We start from the raw sequence: 19,443 nt of genomic DNA, 5'->3' as shown, positions 1-19,443 counted from the left end.
TAAATATATCAGAGGGATAAATACTGGAGAGGGAGAGGAATTATTTAAGCTCATTACCAATGTGGACACAAGAACAAATGGATATTAACTGGTCATTGGGAAGTTTAAACTTGAAATTAGACGAAGGTTTCTAACCATCAGAAGAGTGAACTTTTGGAATAGCCTTCCAAGGGAATCAGGGGGCAAAAGACCTATCTGGCTTTAAGATTAAACTCAATAAGTTTAGGGAGGAGATGGTAAGATGGGATAACATGATTTAGTAATTAATTGATCATTAAATATTCATGGTAAATAGGCCCAATGGCCTGTGATGGGAAATTAGATGGGGTGGGATCTGAGTTACTACAGAAAATTCTTTCCTGGGTATCTGGCTTGTGAGTCTTGCCCATATGCTCAGGGTTTAGCTGATCACCATATTTGGGGTCGGGAAGGAATTTTCCTCCAGGGCAGATTGGAAGAGGCCCTGGAGGTTTTTCGCCTTCCTCTGTAGCATGGGGCACGGGTCACTTGCTGGAGGATTCTCTTCTCCTTGAAGTCTTTAAACCACAATTTGAGGACTTCAGTAGCTCAGACATCGGTAAGAGGTTTTTCGCAAGAATGGGTGGGTGAGATTCTGTGGCCTGCGTTGTGCAGGAGGTCAGACGAGATGATCATAATGGTCCCTTCTGACCTTAGTATCTATGAAATCAGAACAAGACTTTGTTTTGGTTCATAAACAGGACACTGCCCTGCTGACAGTTTCTTCTTGTAGATTTCGTACTCAGCAACTGGTTCAGTATGTAAATAGGCCTCCAGCGCGAGGCATACAATAAACAATACACAAGCGGCCAGACACAGAGCTAGGTGGTCTTACCTCCTGCCTCAAAGAAACATTCCTGAGGAATGTCACGTCCTGGTGGCCTGCTTTAATCCCAGGACCTTAACAGAATTTCCAGTATAGATACATAACTCCTTCAATACTATCCGTACGTACATTTTGCAATGATTAGGACACCCAGAGGGCTACTGGCTCAGAGACATCATATGCCACGCTTTGACGAATTACTGTGCATACGTGTGACCCAGGGGACCCACGTAAAACCCTACGCAACCCATGTGTCCTCTGCCAGTTGGCACCAGGGCATCTCCAGGTCACATATACACCTTGTGATTCGATTAAATGAAATATGTTGAAAACTATCCCAAGCTAACAGCATGTTGAGGAAGGGCCCCCTATACGTTGTCAACCTCATTAGGCGGGTCTTCAGTGCCTCAGCCCTCCAGCCAAGTCATGCAGCCAAAATGGATGAACCCCTTCTGGGTAGCAAAAGTCCAGCAAGCTACCTGCACTCACCAGGGTCTTGAGACGCATTTCTGGGGCCTTTAAATTCCACCTTTCACTCAGACTTCTAAGCAAGCCTTGTTCCATTCTGGGAGCCCAGGTCACTTCCCCAGGGGCCACACTGGGGAATCCGGGCCACACACTACTCCGGGTCCCAACCCAGCCACGTACTGTTGCCTCCAGTTTGCTACTGCTTTTCCCTGGGCCTTTTCCCACCTAGCCCCCTGACTTTCACCCATTACTTTAGGGTCACAGTTCTCAGGTCCTCTCTCCCCAGATCCAGCTTGTTGAGCTCCTTTGGTGAGAGCAGAGTCCCTTTCCTTATTCCTCTTGCCCTAGCCAGGAACTGACCAACTTAGGTCCTGCAGCTCCTTTTATCTGAACCTGCTGGGCTCCGATTGGCTGCTTCCATAAGGTCTCTCTAGGAAGACCCAGAGGACCCACCTTCACTGCTCCTTTCCATGGGTGGGGTTTGGTAGGACCACAGGGTCTCCAGAAGAGGGCCTCAAGGGTCTTGGTCCACCCAGTCACAGGTACAAACAAGGAATAATTTTGTAACCCCCAGCTATAAACATGTAGATAATTGAAAGGAAAATTACTGTCTATTCATGGTGCTTATATGGCCCCACATCACAGTACCTGAGCACCTCACAATCTTTAGTGTATGTATCCTCACAACACCCCTGGGGTTCATACAGGCCAGTAAGGGGGTTCGGTCACTGGCTGCCCGATAACCCTGGGTGTCTTGTGGCTCTGCAGCTTTGGTCCAGAGCTCTGGCCCCAACAGTTGGCTAGCAGCCCACAAGTCTTATGCTGGCTTTCCCAACCTGGGTTCCCAACCTGGGTACCCTTCCAGCCCTGAATTCTCCCCAAAATCCAGCCCCTCTCGCCAGACCCTCCCAGAGAAAGGGTTCGGTTCACTGCCTTTACAAAGACAGGCAGCCACTCCAACCTGCCAGCTTTCTAGACGTGCACACTGTACTGATGATTTATAATGAAAACAAAACAAGTTCATTAACCGTGGATTAAGTGATGCCAAGTTAAAGAGCAAAAGGTAGAGATGGTTAAAAGCAAACAGAAGTGAAAACATGCATCTAAAAGCCAAATTTAATCTTACATAATACAGTCTTTATTCAAGATGATTTCTCTCACTCACAGTCTCCTTGCCAGGCTTTTACTTGTCAGGACTCATCACAGAGATCAAATGGATTGGTTTCTTTGTTTTCTCAGGTGAAGTAAAAGATGGAGTGTCTCTGTCCTGATATCTCCAAAGGGATGTTTTTGGCCCAGTCTACACTAGGCAATGAATGAGGTCAGTACAGCTACGTTGGCTCAAGGGTGTGAAAAATCCACACCCCTGAGCAATGGAGGTAAGACGACCTAATCCCCGATGTAGGCAGTGCTAGGTCAACAGGAGAATTCTCCTGTCAACCTAGCTACCACACCTGGGGGAGGTGGATTATCCACGTTGGCAGGAGAACCCCTCCTGTTGGCGTAGATAGCACCTTCACTGAAGCACTGCAGTCTCCTGTGTCTCTCTGGGGTGCAGGGGTCATGTTAAATTCTCTGGCTCTTGAGTTCAGAACAGGATACCCTCTCTGCCCCGCCCCCCCCCCCCCCCAACACTGGTTTAGCTCAATGGTTTAGCTTTGTTTACTGCCAATATTTAAATGGAGGTAACCCACATTCCTTGGTCTAAAACACACCCATTTATCACTTTTCCCTAAGCAAGGGTGTCTGGCCTTAAACATGTTTTAGTAGCATCATACACAGAGAATTCATGACCTCACACAACGGTAACATAGGTGTTTTACAATGATATTCATAACCACTGAGTTATTAGCGTTCACAGGACACCTCACAAGGCCTATTTTGTAGAAAGATTCTGGCAGTAGCGTGTAGGGTGGGAATACAGAAGGGCTTAGGCTCACGGCATGACCGCATGCCTTCAGCGGAGATACACCAGGGGATGAACTTGGCTCATTATGCAGCAAAGAGGAGCTACTAGGATTACAGAGGGAGATTTAAAAAAAAAAAAATCCTTCCCAGTAATTTCTAAGACATATACATCTGGAACCACGGACCAGATTCAATGTCTTCCAACATCCCTCCTGAAATCCCATTTCCATGGTCACTTCTCTTGGCCTGTCTGCTGAGATTAGCCACAGAGGTACCAATGGTGGTAGGGTTTTGGGGATACCACGAGGAAATGGATTGAGATCCCTAGACTCATTTTTGATGGGGAGCTGACCAGCCACGCCCAGCTTCTCTTCTGTCCATCTCACACACACGCAGAACACCGTGACCCCCACCCACAATCGTCCATTTTCCAGGCAGCTCCCATTTTCCCTCCATCGATCCTTTATTCTTCTTTCCATAAATGCAGACGTACCTGTCGGCACAAAGCCCCTGGGAAAGCTAGACCGGAGATGGCACTGGTGAAAGACACCAGTGGGACCAGATCCTCAACTGGTGTAAATCAGCGTAGCCCCACTGAAGTCAATGCAACTGCACCACATCACAGGACTGGCCCTCAACTGATGTATCTGCAGGCAGCAGTGCAAGGGGACCGAGAAGGCCCACTCTTCCACAGTTAAGAGAGATCTTCCTACCTAAACGGCAAGAGGCTTACAGGTAAGAGCAATAAAGATGGAGATCATGTTTAATGCCCCCTTTCCTCTTAAAGGGAAGTAACCGGGGTGCGCAAAGTCAGGGCTTGTTCTCTTTTGTCATCCTCTTCTTGCATGTTTCATTAGCCTCCCATTGCCTTTGATGGCTTCTTTTCTGACAGGGCAAGCGTAAGCCGCAGCCTGAGCAGCGCTAATTGCAGCTCTGCTCTCTGGTTTCCCATTGTTCTGGCTCGCATTAGGAATAACCCAACCTTCTTGCCCTCTCGTGAGACCACAGACTATTTGCTAATGCCAAGCACCTGGCCCTGACGAGGCGATTCAGAAACCACTTTACCCTCCAATAGCTCTATCCACCCTCCCCACCCAGGGCCCCTTAAATTGGGCTCTTTGGTGCTGCAGGTCCGGTTTCCAAACATGGGGACCGTAACAGGGCACTCAAATCCCTTGGCTGGATGCTCTGCTCTGCACTTCAAAGGCCATTTGGGCACCTAATTACTGATACAAATGCCCAAGATGGGAATTCAATGCCCTATTCAGACACCCACATTTGAAATCAGGGCTCGACTAGCTGGAAGGATGACTGTCAGCATGTGGCCTAAGAGATGGGCCAGAAGCAATCCCCCAGGCCCAAACCTTCCCACAGGGGTTAACTGCGTAGCTCAGGCCTAGCTTTGCTACATGGCTTTATACCAGATCACACCCACCAGCACACGGACCCCACAGGGCTCAAACCTGGGACCTCAGCACCAAAAAGCACTTGAGCTTAAGCAGTAACTCCATCAGCAGCTCTTTGCTGTGCTGGAACCAGCTACTACAGGAAGATGTGACCAGATGCACCATGCTATTATTATTTAGCTCTCATCTGTAGATCTCAAAGTCCTTTACAGAGGAGATTGGTATTATCCCCATTTTACAGAAGAGAAAACTGAGGCACAGAGAAAGGAGGCGACTTTCCCAAGGTCACCCATCAGGCCAATGTGGCAGAGCAGGAAATAGAACCCAGGTTTCCGGAGCAACAGTCCCGCGCTCTAACCACTAAACTGCCTTCCTTGCTAGTTGTATTAGTTTGTTGCCCAGGGGATGATAACGGGGCTAAAGAGCTCTCACACTATTATATTGTACTGTTGAAACTAACAATGATGAAAACTATGGCTTAAGACCTGGTCTCTACCAGAAAGTTAGCTTGGAATAACTACACCACTCAGGGGTATGAAAAATCCACACCCTGAGCGGTGTAGTTCAGCTGACTTAAGTCCCCATGAAGACAGCACTAGGTTGATGGAAGAATTCTTCTATCAACCTAGCTACCACCTCTTTGGGAGATGGATGACCTAAACCAACAGGAGAATTCCTCCAGTTGGCATAGGCAGTGTCGTCACTTGACACGCTACAGCCGTGCAGCTCTGCCGCTGTAGGAAGTTAAGTGCAGACGATGCCTAAGGGGAGGGGAGGGCAGTGATCTAAATAAATAACTATAGTCAGTTTCTAAATTATGGTTCAGGTCTTTAATCCAGCATTTACTCAATTTAATCTGAATTCAGATCTGCCTCAAGTCTCACTTCTTTGGAACCAGAAATGGCCCAAGGCAGAACTGCCTAAATTCTCCATCACTTGGAGATTATATTATTACAAAACACACACACGGTGCCTTTCTAAAAGATAGCTTCCTTCAACCACAAGTTGTTGGTTAAGTTCTATGGCCCGTGTCATATAGGAAGTCAGACCCAATGACCATATTGGACCCTTCTGATTTTAAAAATCTATGATGGGAAACAAAATTAAGGAAAATGGTTGTGTGTGACTTTTAATCGTCAGATCTTTTTTTCCCCCCCAACAAAAGATGCCTGCTGAACTTGGGGTAGACTCATTTTTAAAAAATCGGAGCGTTCATAATTTAGTGTTTTAGAATTTATGGATTTAATTCTTTTGGATAATTCCATTGTGGCCAGAAGCTGAGCAATCAAAATTGGCAACCAGGGGAAAAAACAGAAAAAAAATGAAAACTGAAAGAATGAGTGAACAAAGTCTTATCTGAAAATCCAAATAATTTGGCAAAAAAATAAAAAAAATCCCATATTAAAATAATTTTCACCAATTTTTTAAAAACAAAATTAACCATTTGGGAAAAGATGCCTTGGTTTTAGATTCATTTTCAAGGCCATTTTTGAAACCTCTCTTATGGATTTTGCAGTACAGGTGTCAGTGAAGCATGGAAAAAATCTCCTGTCATTTACGAAGCTTTTGCTCATTCAACTTGTAAAGCTTGACAGTTTTGTTCCCCTTTCCTATATAATCACTGGACTATTCTGTGCTCACTGGTACAAAGTGGCCTGATTTCACTTTCTTTTACAACAGTGTAGATCAGCAGTAGGGTATCATATAGGGAGGATGGATGATCTAGTGTTTAGGGGACTGGACTGGGACTTGAGAGACCTGAGTTAAATTCCCATCTCTGGCACCCCGGGTGACTTTGGACCACTCAGTTTCTGTAGAGTTGGGAGAATGGCACTTCCCTGCCTCACAGGGTATCGTGGCGGTAAAATCCATGAATGACTGTGAGATGCTTTGATGCTGAGAGCTCGAAAAAACAGAACCATCAGTTGAGTTACGCAGGCATAAGCGAGCCCCGGAATGTCACTAAGAAAAGAGTCCTTTCGTTATGCATCTCAAAGAAAATGAAATTGATTTCGACTGAGGTAATTCATCTGAGTTAAACAAAGAAAACCCTGAAAGCCACCTGCACAGAGCGCGCCTTGGAGCTGTGACACACACGAGCACCAGGACTTTGTATAGCATGGCATCACACTGTACAACGAACAGCACAGGTGTGTGGCTGAGGATCGGACAACGCTTGCCCCCTCCCAGCCCTGATCTCCAAGTGCCAAGCTAGTGGTGTCAGTGTACAACCCTCCACATTAACCTGGCTCAGCGGGGCTCCTGACAGCTAGCACAAAGAGAACCCCTGGTTGTCAAGCCAAACCTCTCGCTTCCCGGTCCACCCCCTTTACTTAATGTGCATGAATCACAGGGCAAAGAGGCCACTGGTCTCTGCCAGTTGTCACTGCTGCCATCCCCTCCCTGCACAGCCCGCATGGCAGGTGCCCAAGTGGCTGACTGTCAGAGATCCCTTTTGTTCAGGAAGAAGGGGTCCCTCATCCGCAAGGCAAGTACTTACCTGGACCACAGCTAGGGCCAGTGAAGCTACAACTGTGCCTCCCTCACAGGGCTGCAGGAGGCATTGAGGAGAGGTGGAGAGATCAGCCCTTCTGAGGCTGCTGGGGAAAAGCACAAAAGCTCACACAGGGAGAAAGGGGGAGTAATCCGCTTTTGTTCCTCCACTCCTGCCTGACGGGCTTGCAGGCAGCAGGGCATTCGCTGCAGCTGTCAATCGCAGCCCTTCAGGGAGGAGTCCCAGTGTCAGAAATCAGCAGACAGGAAAGGAGGGAGGGGCAAGAAAAGTCACAGCTCAGAAAAATGTTACACCAGGGGCAGCTTATGAGAGAGGAGCCATCTGGAGAGTAAACCGGGGTCCCGGTGGAACATTCATTTGATAGAGTCTCTGTGTCTCTCTGAAAACCACACTAAGCAGTTAAATAAACACGCCCAGAGAGCCAAGACCACAGGGCAGAGGCCTCCAACAGCTATAAACTGAGGATGAGGAAGGCAGCTCTGCTCAGTGGCATGGGAAACATTTTTATAGTGGGGGTGCTGAGAGCCACTGACCCAAACTGTAAACCCTGGATAGGATGGAAACCACTTCAAACCAGGGGGTGCGGCCACACCCCAGCACCCCCACCCTTGGCTCTGCTCATTCAAGTTGTATAATTAGATCCATAGACAAGAATAGGACAGAAGGGGAGTTAGCCCCATGTCAGCCCCAGTAAATCCTGATTGTCTGGTGAATTTCCAAATAGCCACGTTGAAGTTTAAAGGAGCCCTTTGCAACCTGGCATTTTCCTCTCGGACGTGCCCATTGTCCTAAAGAACCTTCTGAGCCTTGCAGCAGCATGCAGCCTGCTTGTGCTGTCTCTCTCTCTCTCTCACACACACACACCAGTTTGAACGGTACCTGTCATTCCACCTTAGAAATGGTCCTGACTGTTTCATGACATTTCACGTCTGTTTCGCATCAGAATTTCATTTCCACCCTGGCTCCATTCTGCTCAACGTACCAACTCCACGGCCATCAAGGCATGGTCCCCACGGCTTTCCAAGATTTGCATTCGACTCACTGGCAAACTGGAAACGCAGTGTTGTTTGCCTGATTGCCAAGGGTTGGTTCCCAAGATCCTCTGTCCCGAATGAGGCTACACCTCTATGCCACGCGGCTCAGCTTTTCAATCACATACTGTATGTAACACTCCCTACTCTATCCAGGCATACTGTGTGACATACATCAAATTCCACTGAACATGAGTCTGTAGGAAGTATTCCTATCTGATCCATCTGTCCATCCACTGGGGATAGTATAGCATCAATCAGCAGTGTCAGGGTATCGCATCGCTGTTCAGCCGCCAACGAAAGCGAAGACAAAAATCAACATGCCCAGCATGGCCCTCTGCTTTGGGCCACGTGAGGACAGACCAGGCCTAGGCCTCAGGCAGGTGGGAGCTTTTGTTGAAAAATATCAATTTGCTGAAACCAAAACTGATCAAGAAACAGTGTCGGGTTCAAGGAATCTCCCCACTCCAACAAACGTCAAGGAAAAAAAAATTGTGAAAAGATTTCAGTTCAAAATGACTTTTCATTTCAAAATTTAAGCTCATTAGACTTTAAAAAAAAAAAGCTTAAAGAAAAAGGCCAAATTCGGAGCATTTTAACTGACCCAAAAGTGAAAAAAGGGTTGTGTTTTGGTTCATAAACATTCAAAATTTTGACTTTTCATCCTGATTTAAAAATAGGAAAAAAATTAAAATTCAAAAGTAATCACGGGCAAGGAAACCCATCTCCCCACCCAGCTCTAGTGTGCAGATGCAAGAATCCCTTCACCCACCAATTAAATGTGGCCATTTCTGGGGTGACTAGAGCAGCTGTTTAGCAGTGCACCGCAACAGGAAGACAGTTTGTCTTCACCTCCTGTCCTACAGAATCCAGCTGAAACCACAGGGGGGAATCTTAGGTAGGTGGAACATAATTGGACAGTCTGAAGTTGTCCAGATTGCTGGCCAGACCCCTGCTCTTGCAAGCTCCTTTTTTGGCTTCTGGTTTCACAAAGGAGAGCCCTGAGCTCCCCAGCAACCGCAAGCAAGCAGAACCCTTCAGTCTCACCCTGTGGAGAGAATGACTACTTCACTGTAAAGACATGAGCATTTTGTAAGCAAGCTCAGAAAACACAAGAGCATCACAGCAGCAGAGGAATACTGAATGTTTATTTCACAGAGGGGTGGAGGGTTGATTTTGGTCTAGATATATTTTCACTGAAAACTCAGACTTTAAAAAAATAAAGCAAATCTTTAGGGCAACAGTGGTCATAATCACTGTATAACCTGGGCTCATAGCAAAAATGTGTGTTGTGAATCAACTTTGGGGGTAGAAGGTGGGAGAGATAGCTCAGTGGTTTGAGCATTGGCCTGCTAAACCCAGGGTTGTGAGTTCAATCCTTGAGGGAGCCATTTAGGGATCTGGGGCAAAAATTGGGAATTGGTCCTGCTTTGAGCAGGGGGTTGGCACTAGATGACCTCCTGAGGTCCCTCCCAACCCCATGATTGCATGAACTTTGTTTAGTCAACAGTGCCTTGTTGAGTTTCTTTTAACCCACCCAAACTTTAAAAAAAAAAGTGTCTGACCTTTCCACAAAGTCATCTCCAAGGATAAAACCCAAACACGCAGGTAACCATCAACAGATGCTGAGATGTAACAAAGTCTTTCAGTTGATATGACAATTAGCCAGGAATGTTTCAATACTGCACCACAATGGAAGGAAGAGCAACTTTATATAAGATCTTTCAGTTGTGCAGAAAGCCATCTTGTTTCACACAGACTTGATAGAGTACCATGAAAGAGGGTAGTGTATTGGGGGTGACACCCTGTGCCAGGTTCTGATGCCAGCTACACTGGTAAAAATCCAGTCAATTCAAATTATTTTAATAGCTGGACTTTGGATTTACAGTGGTGTAACCCTGATAAGAATCTAAAAGGGTAATAATTGAGCCACACCTTTATATAATATAAATATATTTAATTCCTTACCTGTGTTACATCTTTGATTATTAAAAACAAAAGATTCAAGGAGAATTTTTTCCTCCCACCACCTAGATACTGTTGACATTTTGCACTTCATTCAATTAGTTCGGTCAGTTTCACTTTCTGTTTCTAGTCAGTTTCACTTTCCAGTTCTTATGCACCAGACACAACACCTCTGGGTTTGGCTTTCTAACACTGCTGGGGAATGTTTACATTTTTAATCATTTTGCAGATAATTTCATGACAGTATTTCTATTCCGACTATGGTTTGGCAAACCCATTAACACACTCTACATCTGGCATCCGATACAACTTTACAGCAAACCCTAAACGGAGTTTGCTCTCTGTTTAGCAAAATAAATGCCATGGCTTCAGTTTCTTCAGGCAGGACTCTGCAAATAAATCCCATTTCACCTCAATTTTGATTGAAGAATCGCAGACTTGACTCAAATCCCTCATCAAGAGCCAAATTTCAGACTCAATTGATTTTCAAGGCAGCATTTGATGAACTTCAAAAGAAGTGATCAATGGTATTTCCCGTATTCCACATTTCTGTGTTAGCCAAGCTACAGTAAAGAAGCAAAACTAACAAATACCACATTAGGGATTGATCCAAAGCCTACTGAAGTCTATAGGAGACTTTTCTCTGGCTGCAACAGACTTTAGAACAGGCAAAATAGTGAAAAAGCTAAATAGCCCAATACCTGACTCATCTCAGTGAGAGAAGGGGAAAACTACAGTCAAAAAGGGCAAGTGCCTGGGACTTTCATTTGTGGCCCAGCTGTGATGTGTGAAAAGAGTGGGAGGAGTGTGTGGGGGAGTGGGAGGAGGAGTTGACGGAGAAAATAAATATTGACATTTGGAAGAGGGGGGGAAATGCATCACTGATCCACTCAATTTCTGGGCTTTTTTATTATAATGTAGGATTTTGGTTTAAAGCCTCTTGCACTGGAAAAATGCGAACGGGAGCTCCTATTTTGTGCAAGCACCTCATATTCTGTCATTATTGCTCCTTTGGAGGAGATTAACGTGCAGTCTTTTACACAACAACAAAGAATTCAGGAGAAGGTCTCCCTTGTTCTCCGAGACTGCTTCACTTTGTGCTTTACGATTTACAATCTAGGATTCTTCACTGCTTCTTCAAGCTTCAATTCGTCAAGCTGAGCTGCTTGACCTGTGACTGAGAAACACGGGCTTCCACGCCACTGCTGATTGTGGCTTCCCTTCCCCACCACCAGTTTAAGGGTTAACACAAACTAAAACCACCTGTTCTAAGTGGCGGGCACTTTAGCTGGATCTGGGTGATGAACAAGGTGTTGGGTCCTCTTTACTAGCCATCATGGAATCGAGACTCTTCATGGAGGCTGACTTATGAAATACAAACTAGGGGTCTATTTAAGGTCTTTACCAGCCCAGGAGCATCTAGAAGAAATTTCTTTGGGGAAGGACTGCAGCATAGGCCATAAAACTTGCCAAGGGTTTTGCTCTGAGCACTTTCTATCATATATTTCATATGATCCCTGCATGCTTCGGTCCTGCTATTCTGGGGGAAGGCGTGAAAGTGAGTCAGCCAACCTGATTCCTTCCGCTGATTCCGAACACGCTCTGGGAGCAGCACCTTCCCTCCTGCTAGGAAGCTCTGAACAGCCTTCTATCTGATTAGTTAAAACTTCATTAGCCAGAAAAAGAAATGATACGTCACAAGAACGTCACAACATAGTTTTTAAACAAGTTCAGCTAACAATCGCTGCACCAAGGTGAAGAGTGGAGTGGAGGGGGAGGATCAGGTCCATGCCCCACCTGTCTCCCCCAGTGTCCAAGATGCCACCTCAATATTTCATCAGATTCAGCCAAAATGTTCCTGTTTCAATGCACAAGTTATTCCCACTCGTGCCCTGGAAGAAATACATACAACCCCCCAAAATACACAAAAGAGACAAAAAAAGGACTTTCTACATATTTACAAAAAGCTGCCCCAGCCTCACAGTCCAGAGTATGTCAGGAGCCAGCAACAAGAGCAATAGACGGGGTCTTTGCATGTCCGGTAGTTCCACAGAGTGTTCCCACATCCCAGACAGCGTGAAAACCACCCATCGCAGGCCTGAGTACTACGGGGGGGAGGGTGTCGTGCCATGGGCCTTTAATTCCTCAGTCCATGCGTAGCTTCATGTCCCGACGATCCAAGGGGGCGATACCCTCGTTGGAGTAACCGTTTTCAGAACACAACGACAGCTCATCTGCATTCTCCATGCCGTTGTTTATTTCTGGGGGAGGGGAAAGACAAATGAAGACACGATTCAAGTGCTGCCAATCACTGGAGTCCCCAGCCGCGTTTTATTCAAATGCGTTCCCTCGAGGCCGATCCACTGGAGTTAAAGGAAGTTTATGGCGCTCAGCACCTCAGGCCCCACGTTCTCTCATTTTTAGAGACAGGTAAACTGAGGCTCAGAGAAGTTAAGTGAATTGCACGTCCCCCCCTAAAAAAAAAATAATTCACACAGCACGTCAGTGGCAGAATATATGGGCCTGATTCTGACCCAAACAGTGATTTTACACCAGGGTGATTCCACTGCCTTTATATCAGTATAAGCAAGATCAGGATCAGGCCCCTCCTATATGGCAGCCACAGAGGTGGGTGAGGTAAGATTTTTTTTTTTGGACTAACTTCTGTGGGTGAGAGAGACAAGCTTTCGGGCTACACAGAGCTCACCTTCAGGTCATAACACAAAGTCCGCAAAGGTACTGGAGTACCTTTCCCAAAGTATCTCTGTGCCCTTTGTGTTGGGAGTACCTTTCCCAGACCTGAAGCAGAGCTCTCGGTAGCTCAAAAGCGCATCTCTCTCACCAGCAGAAGTTGGTCCAAGAGAAGGTGTCACCTCACCCACCTCATGTCTCTAATAGCCTGGGGCCCACAGGCTACAACCACCCGGCATACAGATCAATTGAGACAATCCTGTGGTAAGTGCACCCCCTGCTGGAAAAATGATGACATGCCAGTGCTTGTGGGGAAGAACATGTGCTTAAGTGGTCATTAGTTCCCATACCCACAGTGCCCTAGACCTGCACCCCCTTCAGAACCCTTCACCCATGGGACAGGGCCAGCTAATGCCCTGTGTGCAAGCACTCAGCTCTTCTTACCTTCTAAAGAACTACTGTCTTTAAGGTGGCGGGAGGGGGAGGGAATGAATCAGGTCAATTTCAGATGCCAGAGGCTAGAAGTTGCAAGATAGTTTGAAGAGCCTCAATGAAGCAAGGGTCCAAATTGACTCAAATTTTCAAACAGGCCAATGCTCAGGATCACAGTTAGAGATGGAAAAGATCCAGTAGATCATGAAGTCCATTAGGTTTCCAGTGCAGGGCACAGTCCCGTCTCGATGGAGAGTGCATCAGATGTTATACCGATGCGCTACGGTCTTAACGATAAGGCCTAGCATCACCTTCTTACTACGCTGATATTTAAAGAGGTGACTGCAATTATGCTGGAAACAAAACTGTCTGACCCTGCTGAATGCCTGCTACACACGTCGTCAAAGGGACGATCAGCCCATTACACAGCTCACCATTTACTTCCCTTTTCTACTGGAGAGAAGGGAGCTTCTACGTTTAAAGCCCCGTTGGCCTTCAGATCCCTCCTCAAAAGTCTCCTTTGCCATGATTCCTACAGAACATTTTGTCAATGGCGAGGCTGCTAGAGTGCGGAGACCACTGCCTATCATGCGGGTCAGTATCACCTCTGTTTCCTTGCTTCCCACCTGCCTGTCTCCACCTGTCTCTTGTCTAGTACTTAGATTGTCAGCTCTGTGGGGCAGGGACTGTTTTTTCATTCTGTGTTTTTACAGCGCCTAGCACAATGGGGACCTGGTCCATGACTCAGGCTTCTAGCTGTGACAGTAATACAAAAAATATCATCACCAGGGAAGATTTTCAATATCCAATTGTCCAACTTGGTACATTTCTTAATGCTCCAATATAACAACTGCATAAAGCCTCGCGATTTTGTAAACACTCAAAATCCCTGGGGTTTGCCTCACCTCCTAGTCAGTTACCCCAGCTATTCCTGGACAGATCCAACACTGATTTACGAGATCAGGATCCTGCCTGTGGTTGATGGACCTTTCCTGCCAAAGCAGTAGCTTCAGTTATTACGCATCCTCACACTGCAATATTGGGGCCCAACCCTGAAAGCCCGACTCCCACCTTAATACCAGTGGCCATGTGTGAGTGAGGACTGCAGGGCCAGATCCTGATCAGTGGCACTGTCCAGTGCTCAGAAAATCACTAGGAGGCTTGTTGGCTTGCTGCTAACCGCAGGATCCCACCACAGATTTTCAGTTACTTAGATTTGATTTTTCTTCACCTCCTCTGCCCTCTTTCTCCATCCATCTTAGCAGCCAATACACAGGTCAGCTCTCTGCTTAGATCCATGGTGCTATTCTCAATATCTCTAGTAAGAGGCGCGCTCAGAGAGTGCAACAGCAGCTGAGGTACTGGAATAAAAGGCTCCATTATCTAACTGATGGCCAGGTAAGAGCAGAACTCCTCCCTCTGATCCTGGCTTTACTTACTGACATTCTGCGGATCTCGCTCTCAAGTGGCCATACCTGAAAAGATCAATTTCTCCTTCATGATTTTGACGTCCCTGCTGGACCTGCGGACAGCAGCACTGAGCATGATTTGCTCCGGGTTGTAGGTCCTTATGCTTCCCAGACGCCATCTGCAGCAGAAAAGGGGGATGTAAAGCTCTGCCCTCAAAAGGTCTATCCTCTAATGGCCTAAGAGGCTCTTTAAGCAAGCAGCCACTGACAAATGCAGTCACAAACCCCGGCGATGCAATATGGCTTTGCTCCACTAGAGTTCATGTGGGTCCTGGTGTTAGCCAGAGATGGTTTGATTTTCTGAGGTGCACAGCAGCTCAATATCTCTGAAAATCAGGCAGTCTTAAACAAATGACACCATTTCTGTGAAAGTGCCTTCATCTTCCCCGCTTTGTTAAAGGTATACAGACTAATTACGGAAGCAAAATGTTCAGTAGTAATGTCCATTTCAGACAAATCAGAGACATGCATAAGGAAGACATCACTACTCGCTGCTTCAGAGGAAGGTGCAAGCAAACCCAAAGTGGGTAGTTATGGAATGACCTGCTCCAAGAAAAGTTTCTTCCTGACCCCCTACTAGAGGATGGTTTATGCCCTGAAGCATGAGTATTTGTAGCCCTTTCCAAAGCTCGTAAGGATTTTTTCAAACCCTTAGTACTGTAACTCTGAATATTATTATCCATATACAACACGCCCAGGTGGTTTGAGAGATTGGTTTCAACACTGCACAGCAAGAAGTGTTGTGATTTGGTCACATTAGTGACTGTGCTCTGATTAGTGGGACAGAGTCAGGTAACCTAGACCCAACATTTCTGGGTTTGGGGGAAAATGTTCTATTCCTGTTTTTCTCTTTTTTAAAGTGTCAGTGAAATTAAACATCTTCCTGAAGTTTCCACCACACAACACTGGGAAAACAATGAAATCCAGCAAGGTGATGCGACCATAAAAGTTAAACTGTCTCGGTTGAGGTTCATTGTCCAAATCAAATAAATGAGAAAAATAAAAGCACAGTGAAACGTATACCAGATTTTTAAAAATTCACTTTTAATCAGCTAAAGAATTGTTACCAACACCAGGAAGGTCTTTGTCTTTTTTCCCTTTTAGCCGGGAAGTGTCCCTTTAACACGTGGAACAATTACATTTTGGAGCTATTGGATACTTCAGCCCAAAAAGGATACAGTAAAGAGCTAGGCTGAATCTACATTGATGGAGGCAAGGATGAGGCAGCCATGAGGAGGAGCAGGTAAAGGTGCTGCACTGGGTGCCAGGAAACCAGATTCTGTCCCCAGAGCTCACACTGATGTACTGGGCTTCCCTGGACAAATCATTTCACCTTTCTGTACTCCTCTTCCCCTCCATTCCTTTGGCTTGTCTGTTTAGATTGGACTCTCTCCCACTATGGGTACGTACAGTGCCTTGCACCACACGGCCTCAATCCAAATTGGGGCCACTGAGTACTACTATAATATAAATACCAATGGCTACTTATATTTAGGCTGCATACTAGACTCTCTAGGTACAGTAACATTTTGGACATTCGACTTCACACCTTTATGTCAGAGGAAATTCATCCCACTGCCTTTCCTAAAGCAAACATCTCCATGTTACTAATAAACCAGCTGCCAAGAGAATACTTGGGGCAAAAATCCTGCGCCTGAAACAGTTTAGCAAAGTGGACATTTTTTTTTGCATTGTTTTCTAGATTTTAGGGTCAACTGCTGCCTTTGAATAGGAGGGTGTGATTCCCACCAGCACGCAGTCCAACTCTCTTCCCTGTGGGGGAAGTATATCAGGTTCTAGCTTTCAGTAAAGGATCTCAGCTAGTTCTCCCTTATTTACATAGTAACAAAGAGATCCGTAACTTTATGTTGATACTTCCTCAAGATCTAGGATGAATGTAAACTGAAAAAGATGTAAGCCTGTCAGGTTTCCAGTTATCTGGCGCCACCTAGTGGAATATCAAGCGAAAATCAATACTACCTCTTGCAAGGAATCCATTTGCTAGGCATTTAGCACCTAGTGCAAGGTGGGGAACTTCCCACTGAAGTCCACCTGAGTTAAGGGTACTCAGCACTTCACAGGACCAGGCCCACAGCCGGCAAACAAAAAAAAAATCTACTCAAAAGGTTCTAGGAATACTCAGGCAGAGATCCGCCCTGTGCAGCCTTTCTGCACTGTTGGAACTCTTTATAAAACACTGTGTAACCCACACACATCCTGGGTATTCTGTCCCATCTAGTGGCGCCGAGACCACTTAGCGAGAGAGATAAAATGAATCTGCTCTACAGCCTTAGCTAACAGGCAGCTGGCTTTTAGCTCATGCAGTAGAGGCTCATGCACCAAGCTCCCAAGGTCCCAGGTTCGATCCCGCCTGCCGACAACCGGGGCCTGTCGGGTGTTCCCAGTTGAAATCCCGGACGAGCCCCCACTTGTAAGACTCTGAAGCTCAGGATGCGCTTCCTCAGCTAGAGGGAGTATGTAACCCACACACTTCCTGGGTGTGGTGTTCTGTCTCATCTTGTGACATCGAGACCACTTAGAGTTAAATAAGTCTGCTCTACAGCCTTAGCTACCAGCCAACTGGCTTTTAGCGCATGCGGCAGAGGCTCATGCACTCAGCTCCCAAGGTCCCAGGTTCAATCCCGCCCGCTGACGACAGGGGTCTGTTGGTGTTACAACAGCAAGCAGGCAGGAGACTGCTCTTTACAAGGGAGAGGAAAAAAGCGTGGGATGGACAAAGCTACACTGGGTTGACAGAGCCAAGGCATGTACAGCAGCAATCTGGATGAGGCAAGAGGTGGTGGAGCGGAGCATGACTTGCTAAATAAATGTCCTCCTGAACGCGCTCAGAGGATGTTCCAAGGCGAGCCATTAACTGACTTTGAAGAAAAGAGCTGCTGACATCAGCGCCCAACCCAACGAAGGGCAGAGGGCTCTCGTCTCTCACTGAAATCAGCGTTGCAGCTACTCAACATCTAGCAGGATCAGGGGCTCTGCAGCCATGGCCCATGATGAAATGGTCAGCTGTGAAGTTCTGTCCTATACATTTCTCGGGTACTTGCAACTTTCAGCATCCGTTCTGGCTGGTGTGCAAGACTAGAACTTCGTCAGGGTGTCCCATCCCTAAAGGAAAGGCCCAGCGGAACTAGATATTTTTGGCCATGACTGAGGCTTGGTTCAGACACACAGCTGAAAGGCCAGAGGCCAAGTTCAGAGGTGACTGAATGGGGTAATAAAACAGACCTTCTCCCTTACACCCCACAGCCGGTTAACGGCGTGCTCAGTGCCAGGGCATGAATTAGAGCCTGCTCAGCATATAAGAGGGGTGAAATCTGCTGGCAGGATGTTCTGTGAGCAGCCCTCAGCTTAGGAACTCGTTGCCTCATGGTTCTGAAATAGCTGCAACCTAGTGACTTTAAGGGCAGGTTGCTATTCCCCCCCGGCTTTTGGGGGGTGGAGGCAAATTACGAGGGTAATGATGCTTACCCAGGCAAGACTCCCAATGACTGTAGAGGTCCCTGTGGTTGGTATTTTGCCTGGATGAGGAGAGCTAAACAGGGCCCACAGTCTGCAGACTGTAGGCAATTTTAAGTGTGAAGTATAGAGTGGCTGGCGTTAAGCAGTCAGAATTTATCAGGATAGCACGGTTATTTCCTAATCTAAGTGTAGGGCAATGTTATGGCCAGCCTCACCATATGGTAACTATTAGCTAACCATAAGCTGTTAATGGCAACCACTGTATTTCCATCATCTCTTACCACCCAGATTTTCAGAATAATGTAAAGAACCATGTACACGTTCAATTAGGCTTAACTCAAAGTATGGCTTGAATGAACCAGTGGAAAATATAGTTTGCACAGGACAGTTGAAAACAAGACGGAACCCTAATGTTGAATATCATTAGTCCCACAAACCCAAGACATTTTGTTTTTGTTTTTTTAATAAAATGGGGTATGTGCTTTTTACTTTTAGACAGAATTGAAAATAACACATTGGTTTGGGTCAGGGTCCTGTGAGTCTCAATCGCAGACGAAATGCTATATAAGGGGTTTTCAACATTTAGCATATGCCTGGAATCCAGAATTCCCTTTAAAAAAAAAATTCCAGTGAGCATTTAACATGTCTAGTCTGATCACCTTGGCTATGAAAGGCCATAGAAACACATGCACATTTCTCAATGATGTTGATGTGAACTGAGCCTGTGTACCTGAGGAAGAATTTGCTCCACATCAGTAACATTCCCATAACGTTCACTGTATTTTTCGCTGCCATTTTAAAAGGCAGCTTCAGATAACAAGAGATCCAGTTACTCTACAGACTGAGGACAACTGTGCAAGTCGTCACGTACCTTCTAGCAGGCAATACTTACAAATGGCAAATGTTCAAACTCAAAGGAGGGAAAATAAAAAAGGAGAGAGACACACACTGGGACATTTATCAGTAATACAATCTCATTGCTCAGAGCTAAATGTATGGAGAAGGTTACACATGAAGAGTTTGGTTCAAACATAGAACTAAAAGTGGTGAAGGCTTTACTGCAGAGTGAGGACAGATTTCAAATAGTCCCTAAAGGCAGAAGCAACTGAAACAGCCCAATACAATAAACAATCAGAAGAGTATTTCAGGGAGCCTGAAATGCAGTGTCCTGGGATCTTGAGCCTCTTCCAACCTACACTGGCAAAATGCCATTGACTTCAGTGGATTTACTCCCAGT

At 46.2% G+C, this 19,443-nt stretch overlaps 1 protein-coding gene across 1 annotated transcript in view; it reads right to left on the bottom strand.

The window, feature by feature from the left end:
• Window positions 1-10,146: 10,146 nt before the first annotated feature.
• GDPD5 (glycerophosphodiester phosphodiesterase domain containing 5) overlaps window positions 10,147-19,443 on the bottom strand; it is a 252,636-nt gene continuing 243,339 nt past the window's right edge. The window contains exons 15-16 of the mRNA XM_077841822.1: window positions 14,736-14,848; window positions 10,147-12,398 (exon numbers count right to left, since the gene is read on the bottom strand). Of these exons, the coding sequence (XP_077697948.1) occupies window positions 12,283-12,398; window positions 14,736-14,848 (229 nt within the window). The 3' untranslated portion in view covers window positions 10,147-12,282. The remainder of the gene's footprint in view (window positions 12,399-14,735; window positions 14,849-19,443) is intronic.

The sequence above is a fragment of the Eretmochelys imbricata genome, chromosome 1 (genome assembly GCF_965152235.1).
Source record: "Eretmochelys imbricata isolate rEreImb1 chromosome 1, rEreImb1.hap1, whole genome shotgun sequence".
In the NCBI taxonomy this organism is placed as follows: Eukaryota; Metazoa; Chordata; order Testudines; family Cheloniidae; genus Eretmochelys; species Eretmochelys imbricata.
The sequence above is the reverse complement of the archived record's forward strand: the minus strand, read 5'-3'. Positions and strand labels throughout refer to the sequence as shown.